A 26,440-nucleotide genomic window follows, 5' to 3' on the forward strand; every position below is an offset into this window, starting at 1 on the left:
TTTGTTTGTTGTGTCATGTTCTTTTGAGAGAGATATGTATATTTTGATATTCTAACTTGTGGTCTTTATTAAACCTAATTATATATAATTTCAAGATGTCTAGATTATTTACTAATTGTCATTATTCCCCCACAATTGGTAGTAGAGCGTGGTTAGATCCTTTAGAGAAAGTAATTAGAATGTATAGTTTGAATTGACAATTAGTGTAGGGACCTAGGCTTAGCTGAGTGTATAATAGAACAAGACAATAGAACTAGATTGAAGAAAGAATTAGTTACAAAAGATGGATAAACAGAATATAACTATAGGAACATCTTTTTCATTTAATAAGTCATAGCCGGCTGAATAAAACTAGGCCATGAAATAGTGAACGCAGACGGCTGGCACTTCGGTTTTGCGGTTGCCGCTAGATGGCGATTATTGGTACTTGAAGGGAGCTTTATCAGAAGTAAATAAACACGTAAACGGCATAGGACAAAATTATTTATTCAGAAAAGGAACGTATTTATCACATTTTTTATGATATTAAACTCTTCTAAACCATATACCTATATTGCAAGTTTTATAACAGTCTTTACATTCTCAAATGTTTCCTTTCTAAAGGCTTTTTGTTGAAGCGTTTAACTTTTTGTTTTAAATCTGTTACATCTTGAATTAATAATATGTAACATATTATTAATCCAAGGTTACAACAGTAGCTAGGTTTTGCATCAAAGGCCTTAGGAACTTCTTTAGTAATATATTACAGAGGTTTTCATAAGGATCACAATCACGTTGTAAAGCTTTAACAAATGGGGCATAACAGCTTTGGTATAGAATTAATTTTATTGCGGCTTTAGCAAAACCAGCAACTATTAATAAAATGTTGATTAAGTAGCGACTAGGATAACACAGTCAGTGTTTTCATCAGATACTCGTGGTAGGTAAGCCACTGCAGCAGTTACTTGGCCGTTAAAACAGTCCTGCTCCATCAATAGAACTTGAAGTGCTTTAACATTGCAATCACCTGATGCTTTAATAATTCCTACTTTCAAGGAATGCTCAATTGCTGTAATGCACGACCGGGTATCCAAAGTATCGTTGTAGCCTGACACAGATGTAGCAAATACGTCTCCCCATATCTTCCTTAAATGTTCTTGTTATGGCACGCGATGGAAACTCACTCCTTTAGTTTTATCCTGTTTTGATGTGCAGTTTGCTACACATCAAGTAACCATGTTTTTTAAAGTTTGATGACAAGCTTTCAGAAGGAAGAATCAATTTATTTTCTGTTTAAAATTCAAAGGCTTAACTTAAAACTTCGACCAAATGAATAAAAGCAACATTGCAAGACTTTAACTGAAACATAATATAAATAATTATCTATTTTCATTATTTTCGAATACAAATTTAAAGAAACTCACCATAAATTAAGGTCCATACAACATAAAAACTAACACAAATAAGTGACAGCTTATAAAAATTACAACGTGATGATGGAAAATTATTATTGGATAATTTTGAAAAACGTCATTCGATGACTTCACTCGAACTACCATTAAGCGCCATCTGTTGGAATTTAAGCTCAGGGGCGCTGGACCAAAAATAAATAAAAAATTCACGCGATTTCATGAAATGAAATGATGAAAATTATGTGAACTGGAAGTTCAACATGAAAATGGCCTTGTTAGATTTTGGTCTTTGTGGGATTATTGATGAAATAGATGAAGACCCTGGGGAAGAGGCTGATGTTAAAGTTAAAGAAAGATATGAAACTAGAAAACAAAGAGCATTGTCAAAATTGTCATTGGGTGTTGCTGACCAACACAAGAACTTAGTGTCACAGTATGATACGGCTGTGGAGGTTTGGACCGCACTTCAAGAGTTATTTGAGCCAAAATCAAGGGTTCGGATAGCATCCTTACGTAATGCATTTCTAAGTTTGAAATATAATCCACCTGAGAGTGTCTGGATTTTTAGGGAGAGTTAGTGCTGCGGCTGAACAATTAGAATTAGCTGGTCAAACTTTATTATAATGATATTTTTTAGGGGGGACCCGGGACAGAGACCTTTTGAGGGGGCACAAATTATTTTTGAAGGGGTCAGGTAATATTTATAATTTTAAAGAATCTCGAGTATTATTATGGGGCCCCCTTATCATGAAATTGGGGCCCTCTATTATAGGCTACATAGGCTTCAAAAATTTTGACATAGGCTATAGCCTACTTAGCCTGAGTGTAGCGCCGCCACTGGTGATACCAGGTGGGCAGCAAGGGCTGATGCAGTTTCCGCGTTGAGATTTAAATATAGTTCTATTAAAAATATCCTTCTGGAAATTAGTTTAAATAAAAATGAGAAACCATTAAGTAAACTTGAAGCTAAAAATTTGGCAAAAAGATTCGATGAATATGAAATAGCTTTGTTGACAATTTTGTGGGATACGTTGCTGCAAAGAATAAACGCCACCAGCAAGTCACTACAAGATATCCAATCTAATGTTCTTCAAGGCTCAAATTTACTCAAATCACTGTCACAATATGTAATGGAATTAAGAGGTAGATTTGAAGATATCGAAACTGAGGCAAATTTGCTCACAGAAAATCACAATTTTAAAGAAAACCAAATTTTTTTGACGATTCTAGAATAAATCTAACGTATTTCAATCCAAGAGAATCTTTTATAGTTAATGTACACAATGTAATATGTGACGTAATAATTGCGGAAATCGCAAATAGAAGTGTTATTTACAACAACGTCTTGGAGAATTTTCAAATATTTTGTGATAAAGACATTGCTCATGAAGATATAAAAACTTGCATTAAATTATTATGAAATACGTACAAAGATGATATTGATACTGAATACTTCGAAGAGAAGGTATTTCATTTTATCAAATTCATCAAAGGTGTTTCATGTCCTCTTCAAATGTATAAAACCATAAAAGATGGTCTGCAAAGTACAAAATATCATAAAATTCATTTCATTTATCAATTTTGATCTATTTTTTTTATTTTGAAATTTGAAATGTCTTTAAAATTTTTCACAGGGGGGTACCCTAAGAAGTGCTCAGATTCCCATGTTATTTTCAATGAGAAAATATACAGACTGTGTTGTCAAAAACATTTTCTGACATGGCAAAACTAATGCCAATTGCAACTTTTCCTTTGGTGAAATTTCATGTTACCATAAAGTCTACATACCCACCTAGTTTCAACAAATCTGTGATTATCACCTCGGGTAGTCTCCTCGTAAGTTTACTAACTAGTCAATGTAAATAATTATAAATAAATTAAAGCAAATTATTTGTGTAATTTATTTATCCTTTCCTTTATTGTAAAAGAAGGTTAACATAAAGGCCCTCCTTACACTTTTGCGCCTGGGGCCTCAAAGGAGCATAGTCCGCCACTGCTTGCATTTGATTTACAGTTATTGGCAGCTGTCTTATGACGACTCGTAGTTCACTTTCTGCCCATTTTAATTGGCTTCATGTGACTTCTAGTAGCTGTTTAGTCTCACTTTTGATGGATAATGGGTAAATGGCAAACTTCTTTCAGTCAATTGCAGATTACTTTTGGTTTCTTTCCAGTCAGTTCCAACCATTAATGGATTGAAGAACATCTCCCCCTTTACCATTACCTTTAATTGCAATAAGTTTTTAATGTTGATAAATTGGCTTGGTATTGAGATTTTTTAATGGCAGACTACACAAAACCCAGCTCGTCTTGCTGCGAGGAGAAAGTGCAAACCACTCATTAATGTTTTAGTAATGAGTAGCTCAACAAATAGCTAACCTTTACTCTACTTTTGGAATAATTATTTTGAAAACTATAAAAGTTTTACATCCCTCCTCCAGCCCTAAAATACCACTTGCCTGGACTGCATCGTTAGGGGCTTACGACCTGTTTGCCTAGCCTAAATAAAATCGTGGCGCCACCCCTGACTTGCCTGAAACCTTCAGCATCTAGAGTGTATTTTTAATGTTGACTTAGTTAAAATATATCATCAAAAACAAAAGCGAAAGCTTTATTTTTGCTAAGGCATGTGGGTTTATGCTATTGTGGGCACATTTGTTTTTAAAGCAATTTAAAATAATTATTACCATTATCTCATTTTCTAGTATGAATCTGTGAGAGAGTGGAATACACCCAGTGTTGTTGAACATTTTAAAGACATTCTAAAAGACAAGATGGTTTATGGTATATTCCACACACCTCAACCATTGGACAGTGGACAGTTTATCGAAATCTTAATCGAATATAACGACTCGTTTGAAAGTGTTAAAGATATTTTAGCTAGAACTTATACTCTTCAAAATTCTTCACTGCAAGATGGAATGAAATTGGTATGTATGTTTTTCCAAAAAAAATGCATTGTCATTTGGTATATTTTATTGTAATTCTTTGTTGGAATTTTCTCTTCCATAAATGTAAACTATGTGATGATAAAATCTACACTCCCTCTTACTTCTAACAAATAGTATCAATTGTACAGGCTTTCAACCAATAATTACTTAACAAATGCGTCTAACCCACCTAGTTATAATAGCCATAAATTTATAATTATTAAATTACATTTAATATCAAGCCTATATGATAAAATATTGTTGCTTATTTGAATTGGATGTGTTGCCTCTTTAGTCTATTTTAATTAAAAATTAATGTTTTGTTATAGAATGACAAGGATATTTCAGTCAATGGTGAAAATTTAATGCACATAGAGAATAGCAGTGGTAGAAGTACGCCTGAAAATTGTTTTGAGTGGAGAGCATCAATTCGAAATCCATATTGGTAAACCGGATGTTTTGATAACTAATCTCAGCTAGGACCAAAATGGCTTCAATTTTTAATGCAACCAAAATTGGGGAAGAGTATCCACCCCTTAAATTGTGCATCAACAAAACAATAATTCCACTTTCGAAGTTCAAAGAAAGGAAACATTAAAAATCTCCTATTTTCCTGTTTGATACTCTATTCCAGTTTTTTTGTGTTTTATCACTCCCCATCCCCATTAAAAGTATTTGTGATTTAGAGAGATTCATCTAGTTAAAAATGATATCAATTTAGTTTGGAGGCCTTTGGAGGAAACAAAATCCTCTGAAAAATCAAAATTAGCTATCAGCCCATAAATTTTTTTTACGTTTATGACGTCTTAAAGGTGGTAGCAGTATTGCCAGACCAAATTGTTACCATTAAATGAACAATTTTGGAAATGGTCTTTACTTAATTTTATCTAATTATTTTTAACTAAAAACTAATAAATCTAGAATTCTATTACATCTATGCAATCACCCTTGCTTCAGTATTAATGGTTTTATGTGGAAGTATATCCCTTTAAAATGTGAGAGAGAGCTTTGCGAACATACGCTGACTAGATTGGAGTTGAACATTTTTTAATATTATCTTTTGGTTTTTAGCCCTGAAATAAAAGATGGCAGCTTGGAAAATGGAATTACCTGTTACGTTTCATTCATTGAAAGTCCTATAAAATTCTATGTTCATCTAGCTTTGGAGGAAAGTGGTACACATAGATTGGATGACCTGCAAAATGATATGAAAAGATTTTACTTCAATCTCAAACTAAAGGAGCCAGTTTACAAGAAAGTGGCAGTTCAAGTCAAGTCATTCTGGTGCTGTAAGAACCCCTCTGATGATTACTGGTACAGAATTCAAGTGGCATCTTTCCTTGAAGATGAAAGTATCTCATCTGATACTAGTAGCAATCAAAAGGTGTGATATGTTTTTATTTTATTACCTTTAATACATTTTTCCCATTCATTCTTACTTTCAGTTAGAAAATAAACCATCTTTCCTAAGGAGCTCAGCTCCACGCAGAGCTCTTTTTCATGTTTGCATAAGTATATTTGGTACATAGATATTGGAATAGTGAATTTTGTTGTACTAAGCTTGTCATCTCTTCAATGTAATGCTATTATGAAACATTTGGGAAGAAAATGGTGGTGAACTGGAATTAATAACAATTTCCATCCCGACTTTTCTACCTGGCATTTGACAGTTTCTGAGTATCCTCAGGGTGTATGGTATAGAAGCTGATGCGTATTTTCTTGTTACAAACTTTCCTCTTAAGGTAGTCAGGTGATGCATTATGATCAGCCACCCTGAATATATCTACTAGTTTGTGGTGCTAACGTTCTTTTACAAAAATTTGTGAAATTCAAGGTACACGATTGATAATGTCAATCATATGTTAGCATAATTTTGCTATTTTTATATAGTAGTGGCCTAGTGGGGGAAGGGGGAATTGACAGAATTAAAAAAATTGGAGGCTAGAATAAATTTTTTACAATATTTTTGGTCACTGAAATTTAAGAACTTGCAATTTGGGCTTATCTATGCAAGTGATTTTGCAATAAAGGAAAAATTTGTTGTTGAAGCATGTTCCATACAATCCTGAAGTAAATTAAAATCTGGAAATATCAACTTGAACAGGGTTGCCACACGTCAGGGAATTTTAACATGGGTCTAAAAAGTCAGGGAATTTTTAGAATTTGTAAAAATTTGGGGAAAAGTTAGGAAATTCAATTATCTTTGCACTTTTTTAAGGTAATTTTACTCTAGATCTATGACAAATTCTATGATTATCATTTATTTCATTGAAAGTTTGTCTAATTTTTTCAACATTGCAATGATCTTTTTACTGAAATCGATGTCTGTTTAAATTTATTAACTTCTGATAAAAGTAAAGTATAAAATAAACGTTTTGGCCTTAAAAAAGCCAGGGAAAACAGGGAATTAAATTCTAAAATTTTTGTGGCAACCCTGTCAAAATATTTCAGATAAATCAAGAAAATTTGGTGTTCTGCATGTTGCACTATCCCTGTGAAACTGTAACATGGAATTCTGGATTTAGTGAAAATTTATTAAACATTTTGGACGCCAAGTGCTGGTTGATCGCTTCGTGGGTGTTGCTTGGGTTTAAACCTTAAGAGGAAATTGGCATATATCTGACCAGGTGCAGTCGTCTATCGTTCAACTATGGTATTCCCAGCCTTTCTTCATTCTTTCTTTTAGTTTCACAATTTTTCCGTTGCTTTTAAAATTCCCCAGACCAAAGGTTATCAAACCTTTCTTTTTCTACTATGGTCATTGTATTGTTAGTTTTGTAGAAAATAAGTATATGTATGTAGTGGAAGTATCGAGGAAGGAGGAGCTCCATTTTCTTACAAATTGGTAGTGTAAAGGAGCATTTTCCGATGGGCTTTTCCCATTACATAGAGTGAAAACCAGATAGTTTGGGAAGGATAGGTCATCTCCAAAATCTATTGTCCGGACCAAGTCCGAGGTAGGTTGGTTAGGTGAAAAGTGACTGATTCGGGAAGAAATGCTGTAGTACGACAAATAAACTTTCGTAGATGTCGCAAAAAACTTATTGTTTTTCATTGGCTCCGCTCATCATCAACAGTGTCAGCGTTAACTGGACACTAGTGGTGCGTCAAAATACTGAGAAGGAATTCATCTCTTGAGAACTCACTTAAAAGCGGCAAATGTAAAAAGATTCTTCTAAAGATGGTGGCTTACGAGAATCCCACGAACTTTGTTCACTAAGACAATTAATAAGTATTATTTTCCCACAATTTCCACACAATATATGAAGGGAGAAAACATTGATTTATAATTTAAAAGGAAATATTTTATTGGAAGTAAATTTACCATTCTCTATTCTCTGAAATTCACTTTCGTCCATAAAAATATACCGTTTATTTTCTTCGGACTAGAACCAAAGGACTGTTAGAAGTACCAAGTTATAAGTTTCAAGTTAACAAGCCAGTTAACTTTGTAAGGTTGTTATCACATTACAATTCAGTCTACGATATGTATTAAAGTTGTCATTACATGTTGAACAAGTTGGGGTTTCATTTAAAATCTGAGATTTGAAAGTGGGTTTTTCTGAGGTGGGTGGGTCCGGAATTTTGGATTTCAAACCCTGCAGACCAGGAGGATGATCGTAGAACTCAACTAGGAGGATGTTTGCCGAAACAAATGTTTCAATACTTACTTGATCAAGAACTTCTCTCCTATAGTTTTAAGCAAGCTTTTAATTGCTGTACATGATCTTTGTTTTAATTTATAATTTTTTAAGTAGAGTTATTAGGAATAACAATAACGAAGGGTGCACAATAGGTTTAGGTCTGTTTCGTGAATTTATATATTTAACATTTAAACATAAAATATTGCATTGCTAATCTTTGTAACCCTTTCTCTTTACTTTTAACATCCTGCTCCTAGACACCTTATTTTTATTTAATTTAAAATTGATAAAAATTTGAGGTTGCAATTGTGGTAGCCTGGTGAAACCTGGAGGTTATTCTGTGTGGCGTGGGACTATTCCTTCCTGACTAGTCGTATGCTAATAATTAGTCTCTGTTAAACATTAAAGATAAAAAATTGGCGTCTACGTTTTATTTGTGGTCCCTATATCGCTATAAAACGATGGATAAAGTACTTAGGACAATTTAATTGACCATGTTTAAAATGTAACTTAAACCCATCAAATTTGATAATTTAATACAGTTATTTGGGTTCCCTCATTTATTGGTATTTATTTTTATAGTTGGGAATAAAGAAGAAAAAGCATAGAAATATGAATCCAGAAACCTTAATTCTAGTTACTTGTGTTGATTACGGAACTACGTTTAAAGCCAAGTTGAAAGATTTATACCCTCTGACCAAAGCATTTTTGGATCTACCTGCTCTTGCAGTTCAGTGTTCTTTATGTAATATTGTTCCAATGGATGAAAAAGATGACTGGCCAGAAAATAGCATTCTGTCTCTTCAAACATTTTGTGGAAATTTTCAATGTGAAATGTTTGTTGAAATTTTGAAGATAAATGGGTAAGAATATATGTTATTACGAACTTTTCATATCTGAAAAATTTAATTTGCTTTATTGGTTGTGTGACACACAAACCAGATTTAATTCTTAATTTTTCACAGGTTTTTACTGAGGAAAAGTGCAAAAAAATTAAGTTCTTGGTATTGTCCCAGTATAAAATTTTTAGTACTTTCCCTTTCCACTGTTTTTCTGCCAAATAATACCAAAATGATACCTGTGTATTTTTGACACAGATAAGTCTTCCCAAAAGGTCTGTTAATTTGACCATTAAATTTGATGGTAGATATTTTGAAAATTTACTTAATTTAAAATTTAATTTTTATTAATAGTGCCTCTGTATAGAAAATGAAATTGTTGTACAAATTAATTTTATGGGGTCCGTGATTTTCTTCTAGGTCCAAATTTAATTCAATTTACTTACTATTAACTCTTATTAGGGGCTTTTTTGGGAGAAGGTGTAAGCTTAAATGTTGGCTTGATGTTGTTAGTTAGTCTTAGTGAGCTTGTACTGGGAATATATGGAATTCTTTTTATCTGGCTCACTAATGGTGAAATTGGATGACTTATCTCTTGGAATGGGTGATATCCTCAATATTTATAAAAAATCATGCTCTTAAGTATGATTTCAATATCATTGCGATGGGATGGCCTTCGCATTTAATTGCTTCTTAGGTTAGTAATTCTGCTTTAAGGTCTCGCACGAAGGCTTCTTTGGTAAAATAAGTGGATCATACTCGAGCATATGTTGGATTGACATAATCATCACATCTTTTTAACCAAATTCTTCGAATTTTACTTTCTTTGGGAAATCTGAAGTATGATATTGGCTGGTTACATTTATTAGCTAGTCTGTACCGATTTCTACACCCCAATACAGCACATTTCATTCCACCACCTTAAATTACCTATGAAAATTTAATGAAACAAAAACGTTAAAAACAGTGAGAGATAACTGAAAGCTAATAAACACGCTGAAAGTTCTAATCTAAGATTAGAACTTTTTATAATTATAAGCAGTCAAGTTTAAAGACAAAGTTTTACATCCAATCTTTTAAAAATGAGAGCTTAGTTATGCTAAAACTATTTCGATATTTTACTAACTGAAGTTAATACGTATTTATTATGAAAATATTTAAATTATTGGACTAAATTGATTAATATTCAGGCTAAAAATGTCTTGTTAACCTTTCGCCGAAGGTTCCAGAATGATCATCAGCAAAATCTCCTGACGTCACAGACGCCAGCCAATCATTGACTCTTAAATTTCAGAAAAAAGACAGCTGATAAAGGCAACTTTATAGTGCTTTTTATTTACGAACTTTGAAGCCAACATGTCAGTGACAGCCATGTTGTTTAGTAGGCCAAATGGCTAGACCCCTTACTTTTAGTAGGCCTAACCCACAAGGGCGCCAGTGTGGGGGGTTAGGATAAAAGGAGGAGGCAGTGGTTGGAATCAGTCAGTAATAGTATTTATCCTAGTGGCTGCTAGGTTACATTATCTTCTCTTGGTGTATATGACTAAAAGTTATTAGTCTTTCATTATACTAGAGTAATTATTGTGTAATCTCATTCTATACCTTAGTGTCTGAACGAAGGTTGGTTACAGTAGCTCCTGGTTAACTCTTCTAGGCATGGAATAGTTGACTATAATTCTTAGTTTTGAATCGAATTAAATATACTTACTAATATGTACAATAATCAACATTGCACACAATCCCCTGCAAGGTTGGCTTATGGTTGGCCTATAAGGTTTTTTAGGGTAAAAAGACTATAAAAAGGTGGATGGCCACTGACTGACTTCCGAATAATGTCTGGCCGACTTTCCGTTTGTTATCATATTGGACTGAAAATTTTTGATCACTATAAAACTAAGATAGAGACCGAACGAGTTTTGAATAGTCAATTGGTCTAAATTTATTTTAATCCAATGGTTAAACTGTAGTCTGTAATTTTTATTAGATTACAGTGAACAAACTTTTGGTGAAGAATTTTATATCGAACAAAGATACTATTGAGGAATTATGTTACATATGTTAATAGGAGTTGGATACTTTTTGCTGGTTCTGGGGTTTTGTATTTCTATAACAAAGTATCCCTATTTAGTCATTTTACTGTGTTGGAGAATAGTTAGTCTGGGTAGAAATGTTTTCTTAAAATGGCTGCTTTTGGCCATTTTTTCAAATTAATTCGGGATAAGCAGACAATTTTATCAGTTTACTCTCTTTACTCTTTTGAGGAGTGAGCAGTGTATCCCCAATACTTTTCACTGTAAACTATCATCAAGGTCAGAGTAATTTCGATCTACCAAGCAAATAGTTTAATTTAGCATAAAAGGTGTGCCCCTTGTGTACCAGATCAATCAAAACGTATCCACATAATATAGCAATACTGTCTTAAAAACGTTCTCTTTTTCATCAGACCTGGAAACTTCAATGTAAACCTGTACAATTTCGACAATGTTTCAGCCAGCACTTACCTAATTCATGCCAAATTAGCTAATTTTGTAATTCCTGATCCCGGTAAGTGTATAAATTTAAAATAATTCATTGTTGAAACCTAGAATTTATAAGAGAGGCATTATCTTGATCACCCTGTTAATTTTATTTGACGAAACCTGAACTTTGAATATTTTTTATTTTAAACATTATTTGCTAAAGCCTCAAAGCATATAGAAATACTTTACAGAGTCGCGTTTAACAAAATTGATAAGAAAATGTTAATGCCACCCTTAGTAGGTCAGATTTATATTTTCAAATTTAATTTGTGGGTGCTTGATTTCTTATGGTTTGAACACTGTGGGAAATAGATTGACTGCTTCTAAATAGAAAATTTTAAAAGCTAATTTCTCAAAGAATACTTGATAAGTATTTTCAAGAAAGAAAATTGCTTATTTTTGTAGGCAAAATTTGTATGTTATAGCCAAACTGTTAACTAATTCTATATTCACAAGCAGTAGTATGTTATTATAAGTTTGTAATGTTCTCTAATATTCATAATTTATTAATATAAGAAAATTTAATGGACATAATTTACTATTGTCTTTAACAATCCCTTTCAAACAAGGTTTCATGTAATTTGAAAAATCAACATTTGAGAAAATTGAATTTAAACTTAAGTTTTTTTAATTATGCACTGTCTAATTTTAATAATTTTCTTCCCATCTTTTAAGATAGTGTGAATTTTGAAACTTTTGATCCAATGACCGAAGAGTTTAATAGCTTTCGAAATAATTTGAATGTAGACACTGATGATGCGTGTGTTGCTATTTCTGGATACAGTAAGATTTGTGTTGATTTGAATTTGGTAACTCCAACATTGTTATTTTTTTGTTATAGAACCTAAAGATGAGTCATATATTTGTAAATATTTCCAAACTACGGGCAAGTGCTCTAAGAGGAGTTGTCCATATCAGCATATAGAAACTAATGGTATTAGAATTAAAAATTTTTTCAATTTTTTTTCTTTTCACATAAAACCTTAATTTTGAAATTTATTTTTCTTTTCACATAAACTAAATTTTATAATTTAGTAAATAGTAAAAACTTAACCTTCGCCATTAACTAATTGGCATGACGCTCCCGTCGTCTTTCCCCAACTATGTTTTCCATAAATGTTGACAGATGGAGTGTTTGAATTTGAGGGTGATTGTATGAGTTTCTTACAAAAAGTAGTCGAATCTCTTCGCTATATCACTCTGAACGATCTAGTGTCAAAAGGCCTTCTTTTTCTATTGTATTAATCTAAATTACACCGAGCTGGTCTAGCTCCATTTAAGAATCTAATTTAATGAATAAAAAATTATTAACACCCAATATAATACACCCGCTCATCCATATGACATTGAACCATAATGAATAACTAAACTTTTATTATACTACTCATAAAAATTACCGATTTCTCAATTTATATTTATCAATATGAATTTTTACGATGTTGTGGACAATCTATTTATGATTTGTCAAAACTTTATAGTGAACTTTTACCAAAAGCTTTTCTCTTCATAGGTTCCTTTACTATGGATAAATCTGCAGTTATGACGTACATAACAGAATCTTTGCCTGAAATTGGAGCAAGACTTATAGTTGAAATAGGAGCAGTTTATGATCCTGGCCACTTTTATATCCATTGTCCTTTTGGATTTCAAGATGCAGTTGAAATTATTAATACACCCAAAGGTAACCTAAAATTCAAGCCCATGCCACTTTTAACAATAAACGAATCTGTTTTTGGCAAATTAACAATGGCTTCACGCTATAGGGTTCTTTTGCTAACATCAAAACAGTACTACTAAATTTTATACAAACCTGTAGAATATTAACTATTGTACTTTTTGATAATTGCATGCATCAAAGTAAAAATAAGGTCTGTATTTCAGGGAACTTTGTGAGGCTTGATGAGTAAGTTTGCTCTTAAGGGGCTGCTTCAACAAAAAAAAATCTTAAATTGTTAGGTGGTTTTGAACATAGAAATATCAGGGAAATTTCTGTAACATATTAAATTCTTAGTTTAAAATATACAGTCGTTTAAATGGAATTTTATTTGATAATTTAAATCATAAACTTAATAATTTATCAAATTTATTTTAGTTGGTCTCGTGTGAAAAAATTAGAAACTGAATAGTGTGAATATAAGATTTTAACTGGCAAGGAGATGACCCGAGGTGTAACCCACTGTTTTCATTTAAACTCAGGGAATTAGTAGACCTTATTAAGAAAGTAAGGCTGGGCTGTTGCCATGGCAACCAAAAAAATTTTTGACTCCACAAAATATACTTATCTGTGATTTCAAATTGGAAAATCTCGGGTAATAGGCTATTAAAAGTAACAAAATCAAATTTTTTTGTAATTTCGACTAAATTGGGTAAAGCCAAAAAATCAAAATAATTTAAGTTAAATAAGAGTAAAATTCAGTAAGGTAAGTAAAGTTGGATAAATTGGACTAAGTCGATTAAATAGGGGAAAATAAGGTAAGTTGGATAAATGCGACTAAATTAGGCAGGTTTTTTTCGCCAGTAGGCATGTAATAATTTGGAGGCCTCATCTAACTTAATTTTTTCCTTACAATCACATATCATTATAGGATACTAAGTACTTCTGGTTTTAAGTGTTATGGTAGAATATTGTTTTTTTGATTAAGAAACTTATAACCCAAAAAATGTTATTTTACTCTTGCCATTAAGAATATAAAGAATGAAGACAGAATATTTTGAAAGGAGGTAAAAATGTGGGTTGATGTGACGCAAAATTTTATTTCCATATGGAAATAAAATTTTGCGTCACATCAACCCACATTTTTACCTCCTTTCAAAATATTCTGTCTTCATTCTTTATATTCTTAATGGCAAGAGTAAAATAACATTTTTTGGGTTATAAGTTTCTTAATCAAAAAAACAATATTCTACAGTTAGATGTTTTTCCAAACTCCTATACGACTAATTCCCGAACTGGCAATATGTTGGAGCAACAGTAAACCAAAAACTAAATTGAAACAGTGAGCGTAGCAGTGCACATATGGACAATCGCCGCCCACTGCTTTTTCTATTTTCACCCTGATCGCATTTATTACGCTAGCCACATCATACGTCTGCGAGACAGTTTTCAATTTTCAAACCTCTCTCCCTTAGAAGACTATTTATGGACAATCTAATGGTTTGAGAATCAAACTTGTGTAAATCTTTGTCCTAAAAATCTTTCTATAACGCCTTTTTTTTTCTTTTCTAGTATACCTTATACAAACACTTAATTGTTCCACCCCTTTATTGTCTCTAGTTTCATTTGCAATTACTGAATAAAACCCACCAGATTCATTGACCTCTTGTACAATCATCATCCTCACTAAATTTGCACTTACATTTATCAGTTCATTTTGAATTTTGCCATGAGTATATTTGGCATTGTTGGGCATGCTATCACACTTGGCTTTCAAATCAGGGCTTTCTTTTTAGTAGATCTAAAATTTAAGCGAAGTTCCCCCTATTTTCATTTTCTTCATTAGATCTATGACACCTAAGGGCTAGGTCTTGTTGAGCGCAGAGAATTATGATTTCTACGTGTGCAGATAACACATCTCTATTTCTAATTAAGTCAAGCCTATGATGGCCATTGACCTGAGACGCAATTGAACGACGTGATTTAGTAGATTCTAAATAATCTAAGTATTTCTTATAGGATTGATAGTGAAAAGATTTACGTTAACTAAAATGCTCTACAAATTTTTTCACCATATTTTTCTAATCAAAAAACCCATTAATAAAAGCCGTGTCTCTACTTCTCAAAAATCATAAGCTCTATCCTTTACTACGGAGTATTCAAGCATTTTATTTATCATACTAAGAAGAATTGAAACCTAGGTTTTTACCACCAATTAAAGTTTTAGGAAAAGTGATTTTAGGCTGAATGGGCAGACAATCCTTACTCAATTCCTATAAGGACCAAAAATAAGGGCGAAATGCCCTCTGATAAAATAACAAACTAAGCTAAATCAAACCAGTTATGCGAACGACTACTTTATAGGCAACTATATGAACACAACCACGGAAGATGATATACAAAACAAGGGCCTCACAATGTCAGACATAAGAATAACAGCAAAATCTCACAACCCAAATTCCAAATATAAGTGCTTCGTGGCAAGATCACTAGCAAACAAGGAAGACTTCCTTAAACCAAATATATGGCCGATGGGAACCTACTGTGTATGCCTATCTTCAAACTGAGGATAGTAATAAAATATGGGGAACAAATGAGGAAGCGACTGTCCAAACACTAGCATACACGCCAATGTACAAGTATCGCCTATCAAACTGTTTAATGACTACTAAGCAGGAGCACATCATAGGACACCTGGAAGACCTTGGAATAGTAGGTGTTTCCATAACAGAACTCCATCAAGAGCACACATGGAAAAAAGCCTTTAGGATAGATGGTGCGAAAAAATATAATCAATAAATAACGAAGCTAGAGAATTGGCCCAGCCTATTGAGATTAAATCGATACTGGAAACCCGCTAATGTATCCATAGTTGCTGATAAACAACAGAGCGCATGACTGCCTCCAACAAGCTCTAAATATCACAAAGGTCTATTAATAGGCCATATCAATATTAGAAGTATTATTCCACACCTAGACGATTTAAGGTACGCGCTCGTTGACCATAACTTAGGAGTAACAGAAACTTGGTTAAACAAGGATATCCATAGTTGCTGATAAACAACAGAGCGCATGACTGCCTCCAACAAGCTCTAAACATCACAAAGGTCTATTAATAGGCCATATCACTATTAGAAGTATTATTCCACACCTAGACGATTTAAGGTACGCGCTCGTTGACCATAACTTAGGAGTAACAGAAACTTGGTTAAACAAGGATATTCCGGATGCAGTGTTAAACATAAATGGCTACAATCTCTTTCGACATGACCGAGTTAGCAGCTACGGAGGTGGCGTCTGCATTTATTATCGATCTATACTCACTATGACTCAATTTAAAACACCGGAGACAGATTCGGATTGTCTTATAGAGCATATCTGTTGCACACTACATGAAGTAAATACAAAGCTTTTGCATCTAGGTATCTGCTACTATCCACCAAACGTTTCACAGAACTCTGAATCCTTGACTCAGTGTATTTAAAAGATACTTTCATGTTTTCACAACACCAACAACTGTTGGTGTTGTGAAAACATGAAAGTATCATAGCTGGTGATTTTAACTCTGATCTACTTAAGAAACCACTGGAACCAAGGACCAAGACTTTACAAAAATGCTTTTCATCATTTAAACAACTAATACAACACCCAACGAGAGTATCAGAATCAACGGCAACATTAATTGACTAAATCTATGCCTCCAACCCTGATAGAATTACTTCAAGTGGTGTTGTATCCTTCTGCCTCAGACCATGACATGGTTTACGTCACCAGGAAAAAGAAATGCCCTCGAATTGAAAAAATTATATCTAAGGTGCGCGACTACTGAAGGATGAATATAGACAAGTTTATAGGATCGTTAACCAAAACACTAAGTAATTTCCAAATGGTCAACATTGACCATGGAGTAGGGCAATTAGAAACAATCATCCTTAAACACCTGGACACATATGCACCCATTATCCACAAACTTAAGTCGATCACTATATCACCTTGGATCACCAACGATATTAAACACCTGATGCACACCCGCGACATGATTAAAAGGAAGTCTCATAAAAACCTCGACCTGGCAAGGCTATACCGCAGCCTACGAAATAGAATCAAAGCCGAAAAAATTAACTATTTTAAGAAACAACTAAATGGTCCAGGTAATATGAGGAAATTATTGAGAAAGCTTATAAAACCAAAAACCAACCCACTAACTGCCCTAGAAGTCAATGGCGTCTTAATAAATAATCCATCGGACATCCCATCCTGCCTAAATGAGTACTTCACTAATCGTCAAGCACCCAGTCTATTAGGGTGTCATCAAGATCCACTGGCATTAACTGAGACCAGGAACTCTAATTTCTATTTCCAATAGGTAAGCACCGAAACCGTGTTCAATCACTTAAAATCACTCCCCAACAGTCAGGCCATAGGCACCGAAGAACTTCCAGTGTCAATAATTAAAGGCCTAGCAATTATTATAGCTCCAGTCCTGACCCAAATCATAAATAAATCTTTCCAACTGGGGCAGTTTCCATCTAGGTGGAAGGAAGCTAAAGTGATACCAATTCATAAAGCCGGCAATCACAAGGACCCAGTAAACTACAGAGGCATATCAATCCTGTAAGCATTATCCAAGACACCAGAATGATGTGCGTACAAACCGATTTTAGAGTACTATTTCAATAACGAGATATTCTACCACATGCCATTCGGCTTTCTCCCAGGCCATTCTACAATCACCCTGAATTTGCATGAGCACATCATACAGCAACTCGAAGCTGACAAATATGTCGTAGTAGCATTCCTCAACATGTCCAAAGCATTTGATAGTGTCAAACACAACACTTCAATCGAAATATTAAAGAGGATTGGTCTAGAAAATGCATCACTGGATTGGCTTAACTCCTATCTTAATGAACGAACGCAAGTAGTATTAGTCAATGGGAACACCTCTAAACCACTAATGGTCAAAACCGGAGTTCCTCAGGGTAGTGTGCTCAGACCCCTACCCTTTAACCTATACACTAGTGATAACCACAAAGCCCTAATTACATCAAAGTTAATTGACTACGCTGACGATGACACTGCTCAATTCAGATAAAAACCTAAATAATGCAATAGGAAATCTTGAGAATGATATCCTCAAGGTGCGTAATGTATTACTTTCTAAAGGTTTACACCTCAACATCAAAAAATCTGCTTTTATGATCTTTTCACCAAATAAGGCAAAAAACAAAACACATCAATTATAACGGAGCTGCCGAAAATGGAAATTCAGAGGGTTAATACATTTAAATACCTGGGTCTAATCTTTGATGATGAGCGTAAATGGTCTTGTCACAATGACTATACATTCACCAAAGTAAAACAAAATTTCTGGCTATTTAAACCGTATATATCAAGCATCAACCAAGAAACCCTCTGTATCTTGTATAATGTCCTGGTGCAATCAGTGTTTGACTATGGTGATATATTTTACAATGCTGCACTCAACACAAATCTGAAGAAACTACAAACCTTGCAAAATAATGGTGCCAGAGCTATATTACTAAGTTGGATGAGCTTACAGCAAAGAGCGAACTACCACACCTTACTGGTAATGTACGAAATCTATAACAAAAAATGCCCCAGATATGCTTTAGAAATATTAGACTCGTCCCTCAATCAAAACAAGAAACACAAATATTAACTTTAATACTCAGAGTTACCTTAATTCATTTAGTAATAAAAGTATGAGTAAATGGTATAACGTTATGGAACTCACTAGAAGCAGTGCTAAAAAGTCAGAACTCTTAATATTTTTAAAAAAAGACCTAAAAAATTATATAATTGAAAATTGGTGACAAAATTGGGCAAAATTGAACTACAGCGGCCTCATGTAATTTTGCCTTTTTTTGGCGGAGAATGTAGCAAATGATTATTTTTTTTAATTAAAAAAGTAGTACTTTTAGGGGATTACTGTTTTTTTGGTTATTTTTGGCGGAGAATGTAGCACTTGGTGCGTAGATTACGAACTTATTTTTTGGGCCGCAAATGATCATTTTTTTAATTAACTTAATTTAAAAAAATAGTCATTTTAGGCGATTAGTAACGTTTTTTTTAAAAATTGCTCTGTCGACACAAATTTTCTGACGCGCCCCAGCCCCATTCTGAGCATTGACGGTGGGCCTTCTGTAATCGTACCAAGTGGCATCGTAATTAGTGAAATCGTATCAACTTAAATAGTAACTCCCCGTATTGGTGCCTGACACACTTTGAGATTCCCCGTATTGGCTTCGCTCAAGCACTGGGGGCGCGCGGGGCCTCCCCAACTCCATACTAAAAAAAGCGATGAGCCATCTATAACGCGACCTAGAGGACAGTACCAAGCCTTACGCATCAAGTATATACTTGTAATATCAACCTGAAATAAGCGTTTGTGGCCCAAAAATACAAAACACCTAGAAAATGAACAAAAATATTATTATACTAATATCAATCACTAAGATATCTGAGATCTCGCAAGCTTTAACGATTTCCTCAGCAGGACAAAAGTTTTCCACTATTTCAACTTACCCTCCTAGGCATTGTAAATCCGGCCACCTGAATTAATGGCTTCAAAAGTCGCTTGATGACTTAGGCCTAAGGTGGTGCCTTGGGTACTAGCTTAGCTGATTATTTTTATTAACGTTTCATTGCATCCTTCTGAATGCTATCTTCTAAGACTTCTCTTTTACGGTTTTGCCGTTATTGAGCACCCCGAAATGTTTTATTTCCGCTCATTGCTTAACTATTTTACTCTTTATTCAGTATAATTTGCTTATAATTTGTCGATAAAACCACTGACCAGATAAACCAAGATTAGATCTCAAGTACTAACAAACTTTTTAATTTAGTATTAAGTAAAATTTAGCTATTTGTTATTTGTTTATATTTTAAGCAAGCACATTAAGGCCTGTTTTCTCGCTAAAAATTGAAACAAAATAAAATAAACTATAGCCTAAAATTAATTTACAAAGAAATCTGTTTCTAACGCTTAGAATGAAATGAAAATATGAAACTATTCAATATATTAGCTTGACTATTGAAACATAGCGACCAATGTTTGAGATTCTTATCTCAAAGTACCATCCCACCTACTCACCCTCCCCCCTAAAATCACAGGTGTCAACCTACCAGGTTCATTTGTTCAGCTAAATGGGGAAATTCCGCAATCTGTAACCAAACCAGTTCTAGTCTCGTCTTGGAATGTAATGTTGAGAAATATTTATGCAATATACTAGAGTTCGAGATGACACTTGTCATGTTTAGAGAAACACAGTAAACCTTTTTCTTAAAAAAAGAAACCAGGTTATTTTCCAAAAAAATTTAAGACCCAGGCTTTCAATAGGCACATTATTAACACATTTTGAGGGCCCTATTGGAGAGTTTTTTTAAATTTTGGGGCCCTCAAGTAGGCCCAAAATATTTCAAAGTAGGCACGTGCCAACCTGTGTCTATTGCTGGTGACACTACTGAAATTGGTTAAGATCGAATAAAGGTGGGTAAATTGAAACTTGGGTAAATATGAAAAAAAGAGAAATGCAAGCAAAATAGGCACCACTCTCCCCCTATTCGGTTTTCCATTGCTACGCAACTCGTTTTAATAGACTTAATTTTCGGTGTATATATGCGCAAGCCGGATTTCCCGCACGATACTGATGAGTCCCTAATAGGATGAAACCAGTCTACTGTTGGAATTTCTGGCTATTTTATCTAATTTTATTTAGTTTCTCTCTAAGATCTCTTTGGTCCGAGTTTTAAGTCTGTTTGCCCGAAGACCTATCGGTACGAGCTATTTGTAAGTTTTTAAATTTCTTCAAATTTGTTTAGGGTTTAGCTTTTTTAATCCCTTTTCCTTATGGACTAATCTACTCCTTTGCAATGCAGTCCTTAGGTGGTTCGTTTTAATAATAAGGCCAAGTAAAGTTGTGTAAATGTAAATTAATTTGGGTAATTTGCAAGTAGATCTAGGTTTTACCCAATCTACTCAAAAGTAAAATTTGATTTTGATACTTCTAATAGCATTTATTCAAATACTTGAACCTGCCTTAATTGATTAGTAGTTTTTTAAAATTCCATTTCACAAGGGACCCTTGATTTTCCTATGTTAAATAATTTAGAGAAGAGTTTATTTCCTGTTGTCATAAACATTTTTGGTCGCCCTGGTTAAACGATAGTGTAGCATAATTTTTCCTATTGAGAACTTTCAAGCTAGGCTTAACAAAATCAGTTGTCTCCTTGTGAATATACCAAAATATTATTTTGTTATTAATTTATCACCATTGAAACAGCTACTTTTTATGAGATTTAAAAATGAAATTACCATTAATTAGGAACCAATACAGTCTTGCATATGAGTGAAACAGATTGTGTTGTTTGAGTTGTTGGTCAGAAGTTTATTCATCCAAATATAAGAACAGACTTTTGTTGTTGTTTCATAGTTCATTAACAATTATTTTTATGATTTTAAAATTTTAATATTTTTCATTATTTTCCTTAGAACTGAGAAGTGTCGTACCAGCAAATCTATTAGAAAAGGAAATGAAGTAAGCAACAGGGATTTTCACAGGATTAAAAAGGCGTTTCCAGAGTATGATAAAAACAACCAAAAGGGAAATGTCATTTTAACCTCAAAATCCACAATTAAACAATTACCATACGCAAAACTATTAAGATAAAGGAAATGAAAATGACTAAGTGATGCCATTATCATATGAATTTATAGCTTATGCTTCGTCGTATCTTGAATCATTCTTTTTAAAAATTTTGGGCTTGTTCTACTGCGTGTACAACGAAGTATATATAACTTGTCCTGATATGTAAAGTCACTTGATCACTTGGTTTTTCATTCCCGTTTCAACAAATTTAGCAAGACCTTAAGTACTTTAATAAAAAAGATAAAATTTTTATTTTTTTAGTCAATATTATGAGAAAAGCTCAGTTTTGGATATGGTATTGGATTTGGTACCAGCAGACTTAGTAGCTTGCAAATTTGAAGAGACAGGGTCTTGGTATAGAGCGAAAGTGATTGTTGCTGACGAAGATGTAATTGAAGTTTGTTATGTGGACTATGGAAATACAGCAACTGTAAAACGGGCTTATATTAGAGTACTTCAACCACAATTTTTTCATCTACCTATTCAAGCAGTTGAGTGTTATTTATCTAAAGTATGTCCAATTGAAAAAGAATATCATCATATTTGGACTAAAGAATCAAGGTAATATACAGTTCACTTAAATATAATTATACAAGGATAAAACTAATCATTTATTAGATTCTTGTCCAACACCAGCCTACCAATAAACCTTTTCCATGCGGTTTTTATTAATTTAGAGAAATCAAGCATTTGACTCATTTTAAACGATAGATTAGTAATCCTGCATCTTGTAAAATCACTACAATGACATATTTCCCTATCACAATTTAAATAGTCTGAAAGTGAGTCAAATTATTAATGTAGGGAGATAGACACTTAACTCAGATTACATAATTACCAAGAGTGTGCAAGTTCCTATACTTTCCAATGACAAAGATTTACTGAATGCTGCTATCGAGATGGACCACATAGTTTGAAGGACCCATCCTTTTTCAGATGTGTTTTAATATTTTGTATTAAAACAAAGATAGATGGTGGTAGCCCTTCCGTCGAGTGGAAAAAAATTAAGCCAGCTAGCATTCTCCAGTGCGATACTGTTTATACTTTTGAAATATATTACTTCCCCAATGAATACCCTCCCTCCTCATCTCCACTTTTACTTTGCGTGTAGCATTCATTTTTAAAACGATTATACTGACAAACTTTTGGTAATTATGTCACTTTGATTATATCCTAAGATTATCAAGGCCCCCTTAAAGGGGGTAACATCTATCATTTGAAACGTTCACCGTACTAAATATTTCTTTAATACTACAAATATATTAAGAGTTTCTTGGTAATTCAAATATTACTATTACTTCCAAATATTGCACAATACTTCCAGATAGAACCCAATCCTTCTATTTTACTTCCAGATACTAAACGCTGCTACTTTTTTTTTCAGATAATATAAATATGCCTAAATTTCCATACACTAAAAACGATATTACACCAAACTCGAAAGTATTACACAGTCGAAACCTTAATTTCATGTGTAATACCGCTAGATTTGTAATTCTCGAGGTAATTCTGAACGTTTTATTGTTGCAGTAATAGGCCTACATGTATTATACCCGATGATATTTATAAACAGTTAGGCTAATACCCAAGCCACCACTAAAGGCCTAAGTCAACTTCCGACTTATAAGGCCTTTTACAGCGTAGGAGGGTGGTGGCCAGTACTTTGTCAAGTGATCTAACTGACAGCTCCCTACACTTACTAGTACAAGTTTTTATGCGAACGGGAAACTGATGATCTTTGGGGAAAAAACCCTTTTACCAGTGGGGAGAGAACTTGCAAACACTACGCGGAACCAACTAACTGCGAGCCTTCAATATATAGTTAAACAAATTAGGAAGTGCAGGTCGAGGGTGCAACATGATGTAGACTTTACCATCTTGGAAGGGAACTAGTTTAACATTGACCAGCCTGTTGCTGAGTCACACAGCAAAATATAGTGATAAGTGATTAAATTTTAAAAATAGTAACCGAAAAGTGACAAAAAAAGGAAAACCAAGTTTTTAAAGTTTTAAAAAATCAGATTTTAACTTACCACATTTCAACATTTTTATTGTCAGGTTCCTTCCAATGCAGCTGCGGCACCAAAATGAACAAGCTACTTAGCTACAAAACTAGTCACTGGGGTTATTTATTATTAGTTTCGCTAAATCACACGGAGTTCATTTCAACCTTGTGTATTTATCTTATATCTTTAAAACGATACCTTTCAAATTATTGTAGCATAAGACATATTTATAATGACTACTGGAATTGGGTCCAAAATTACGAATATTACTCGCCACACCTGGCAAGTCCCTCACCTCTACTACCTGCACTACCTCACAACATCTACGAAGCATGCATAATTTTCTGTTTTTCAACACCAGGTGCATTTATGTGGCCAGTCATTAACTAAATGTGCAAATCTAGTTTGTTTCAAACTTAGGGGGGGGGGGGCTTGATAGTCTTTTGATTATATGTATACTCTGGTAATAAGTAGTACTGAAAATGGCTGTTTTATACCTTGACTGCTTGTCACTGTTGACTTTAGTTTCAAACCAATTGGTAGTGGTAGGCAATCTTTATATGCTTGATTTCTCCATTTAAGACATCAAATCACGGTGGTCTTTGTAATTGGCCCCACTTGTGTATAATTTACACTTTAATTGTAACATAGAACAATAAAAGCAGGGACATGACTTTTGTAGTATATCATATATGAAGGAGCTATTTCAAAATAATAAGAGAACCAACGCTGGCCCCAACCTAAAGCTCCATAGACTTAATCAGGGATAAGGCGTCCAATTCTGACCCTTGAAATGACTCCTCTATCATAGCCCTCAATTTTAACAAGACTCTTAAGTCTTTACAAAATATCTAAAATATTTCTTATTAACATAAAGGTATTTAATATTAGTTTTAAAATTTTCAAAATAAAATTCGATAACATTGGTCTTGTATAGTGATTTAGAAAAATGCCTCATGTGGCTTATTATTAACTGACATAGTTTGTTTAAGATTTTTACTGTTGCTCACTGGTGGTTTTTCTCAGTGGCCACAAAACGATATGAGTCATGTTCTTGTTTGTATTTCTCCATGGTTGTAATTTCCAAAATTGTATAGTGCTATTTAGTTAGCTCTTTTAAATAATATGAAGTGGAAATAAACAATTTTCTATATAAAAATGTGGTTTTAAAGTGTACTGAGCATAAATTTTATTTCAAATTCCACCATGCTTTATAGGGACTTTCAAGACCCTCTAATCAATTTAAAATGAGTCATTCGGTTGCCGTTCATTGTGAAGCCAAAGTTACGAACAAATTTGAAAGTCCCTTTAAGAATAAAATTTTTGCACAATTGTATCTTTAATTCCAAAAAGAGAGTTTTTAATTTATCCAAATGTTTTATTTATGAAAATATCATTCTACGTATTAAAATTTTATACTACTTCACTTAGAAATAGTGCTATTAAAGTGTGGCTATTACAAATAGTCTGAGCTGGTCCTAATAATTTGGGAGCCAAATCTAGTTTGCATTTCATACAAATTAAGTTTTTTAACTTTTATTGCAGAGAATATTTTCAGTCATTAACTGAAGGTCATGGCATGTTGATAGCTAAAGTAATAAAAATAAGGTAGGGCTTTTTTATTTTTTATAAATTAAGGGCTATAGTATCACCTAGGAGCAACAAACACAGCACCCCACACAAGAACACAGCTAGTCTTTAAACACACTAACAGTGATGTTGTGTTCAAATTTCATTGGACAAAGATGCTGAACGTTTTACGGAAAGGGGGAAGGAAATCTCAAGCGTTGAAAACTTGACTTTCGACGGGTTAAGTTTACCTTGAGTGGGGTGCTGTTTGTTGCTCCTAGGTATCACAATTTAACCTTTTTCACATCATGTGTTACCTTTTAACTAAATTTTATTGGAAAAAAGTAGAATTTCTAGTAGGCTGAAGGATTGCATTTTTTCACCAATGGCACTATACGGGGTAGTCTTTAGAATTTGAAAACTCAATTTGATTCATGGTTTAAGGTCGTTGAAAGTTTATCTCGAGAACCAATGTATGACTTGGCCCTATAACTTATTTATTTTGAAACTAATGTAATAAACAATAATTGGCATTTGAAGCAGCCCACTGATAGTAAAGAACTGAAATCCTAATTTTAGACTGCAGACTTTTTCTCCCACAAACCATTTCTAGAGCTGTTTAACCATACTTAATATATATATATATTTTTTTTCAGTTCTAAAGTTGTCTACGTAAACTTATATAGAATATTAGATAACATTTGGATCAACAAAGTGCTTGTGAATAAAGGTTTTGCAACGTGGTGTGAGCCCATGGAGTCATATAATTCTGATGGTTGTAATAGCGAAGAAAGTGATGAAAGAATAGCTATTGGTAACTTTAATCCAGGATAATATTTACCATTATAATTTTTGTATATTTTAAAGACATAAATTTTTATTTTGATAATTTTTAAGAGTTGATTTTTAAAAAAACCATACACTAGCTTACACATTAAGCTAAAAGACTTATCACAAACTGTCTTAAGAGAAATAATGCACCCACAATAAATTTAACATGATGTTCCAATACTTTTTATAGTTCTAACCCTTACCAAAAAATAAGTTGGCTAAAAGCCACTTAGGACAACTTGTATTTCAACTTGGTTTTCAGTTTGTATTTGGGACAAATGCTTACTTAAAAATAACTTAAATCCTCTTTATTAATCAACTTATTTCCAACTAAACCAGAATCAACATTTACATTTAACTACTTAAAAGCAACTTAAATCCTACT

General features: G+C 33.3%; 1 protein-coding gene across 2 annotated transcripts in view; it reads left to right on the top strand.

Moving 5' to 3' along the window:
* LOC149947179 (tudor domain-containing protein 1-like) overlaps positions 1-26,115 on the top strand; it is a 53,277-nt gene extending 27,162 nt beyond the window's left edge. For both annotated transcript variants that reach the window (XM_090172553.1, XM_090172554.1), the window contains 12 exons: positions 4,097-4,321; positions 4,651-4,766; positions 5,393-5,705; positions 8,548-8,828; positions 11,248-11,348; positions 11,999-12,106; positions 12,165-12,257; positions 12,834-13,004; positions 21,493-21,538; positions 21,911-22,210; positions 25,201-25,263; positions 25,881-26,115. In XM_090172553.1, coding sequence (XP_090028679.1) covers positions 4,097-4,321; positions 4,651-4,766; positions 5,393-5,705; positions 8,548-8,828; positions 11,248-11,348; positions 11,999-12,106; positions 12,165-12,257; positions 12,834-13,004; positions 21,493-21,538; positions 21,911-22,210; positions 25,201-25,263; positions 25,881-26,058 — 1,995 coding nt within the window. In that variant the 3' untranslated portion in view covers positions 26,059-26,115. The remainder of the gene's footprint in view (positions 1-4,096; positions 4,322-4,650; positions 4,767-5,392; positions 5,706-8,547; positions 8,829-11,247; positions 11,349-11,998; positions 12,107-12,164; positions 12,258-12,833; positions 13,005-21,492; positions 21,539-21,910; positions 22,211-25,200; positions 25,264-25,880) is intronic.
* Positions 26,116-26,440: the final 325 nt, after the last annotated feature.

Source organism: Leiobunum rupestre, chromosome 4, assembly GCF_980474605.1.
Source record: "Leiobunum rupestre chromosome 4, qqLeiRupe1.1.hap1, whole genome shotgun sequence".
NCBI classification, from domain to species: Eukaryota; Metazoa; Arthropoda; class Arachnida; order Opiliones; family Sclerosomatidae; genus Leiobunum; species Leiobunum rupestre.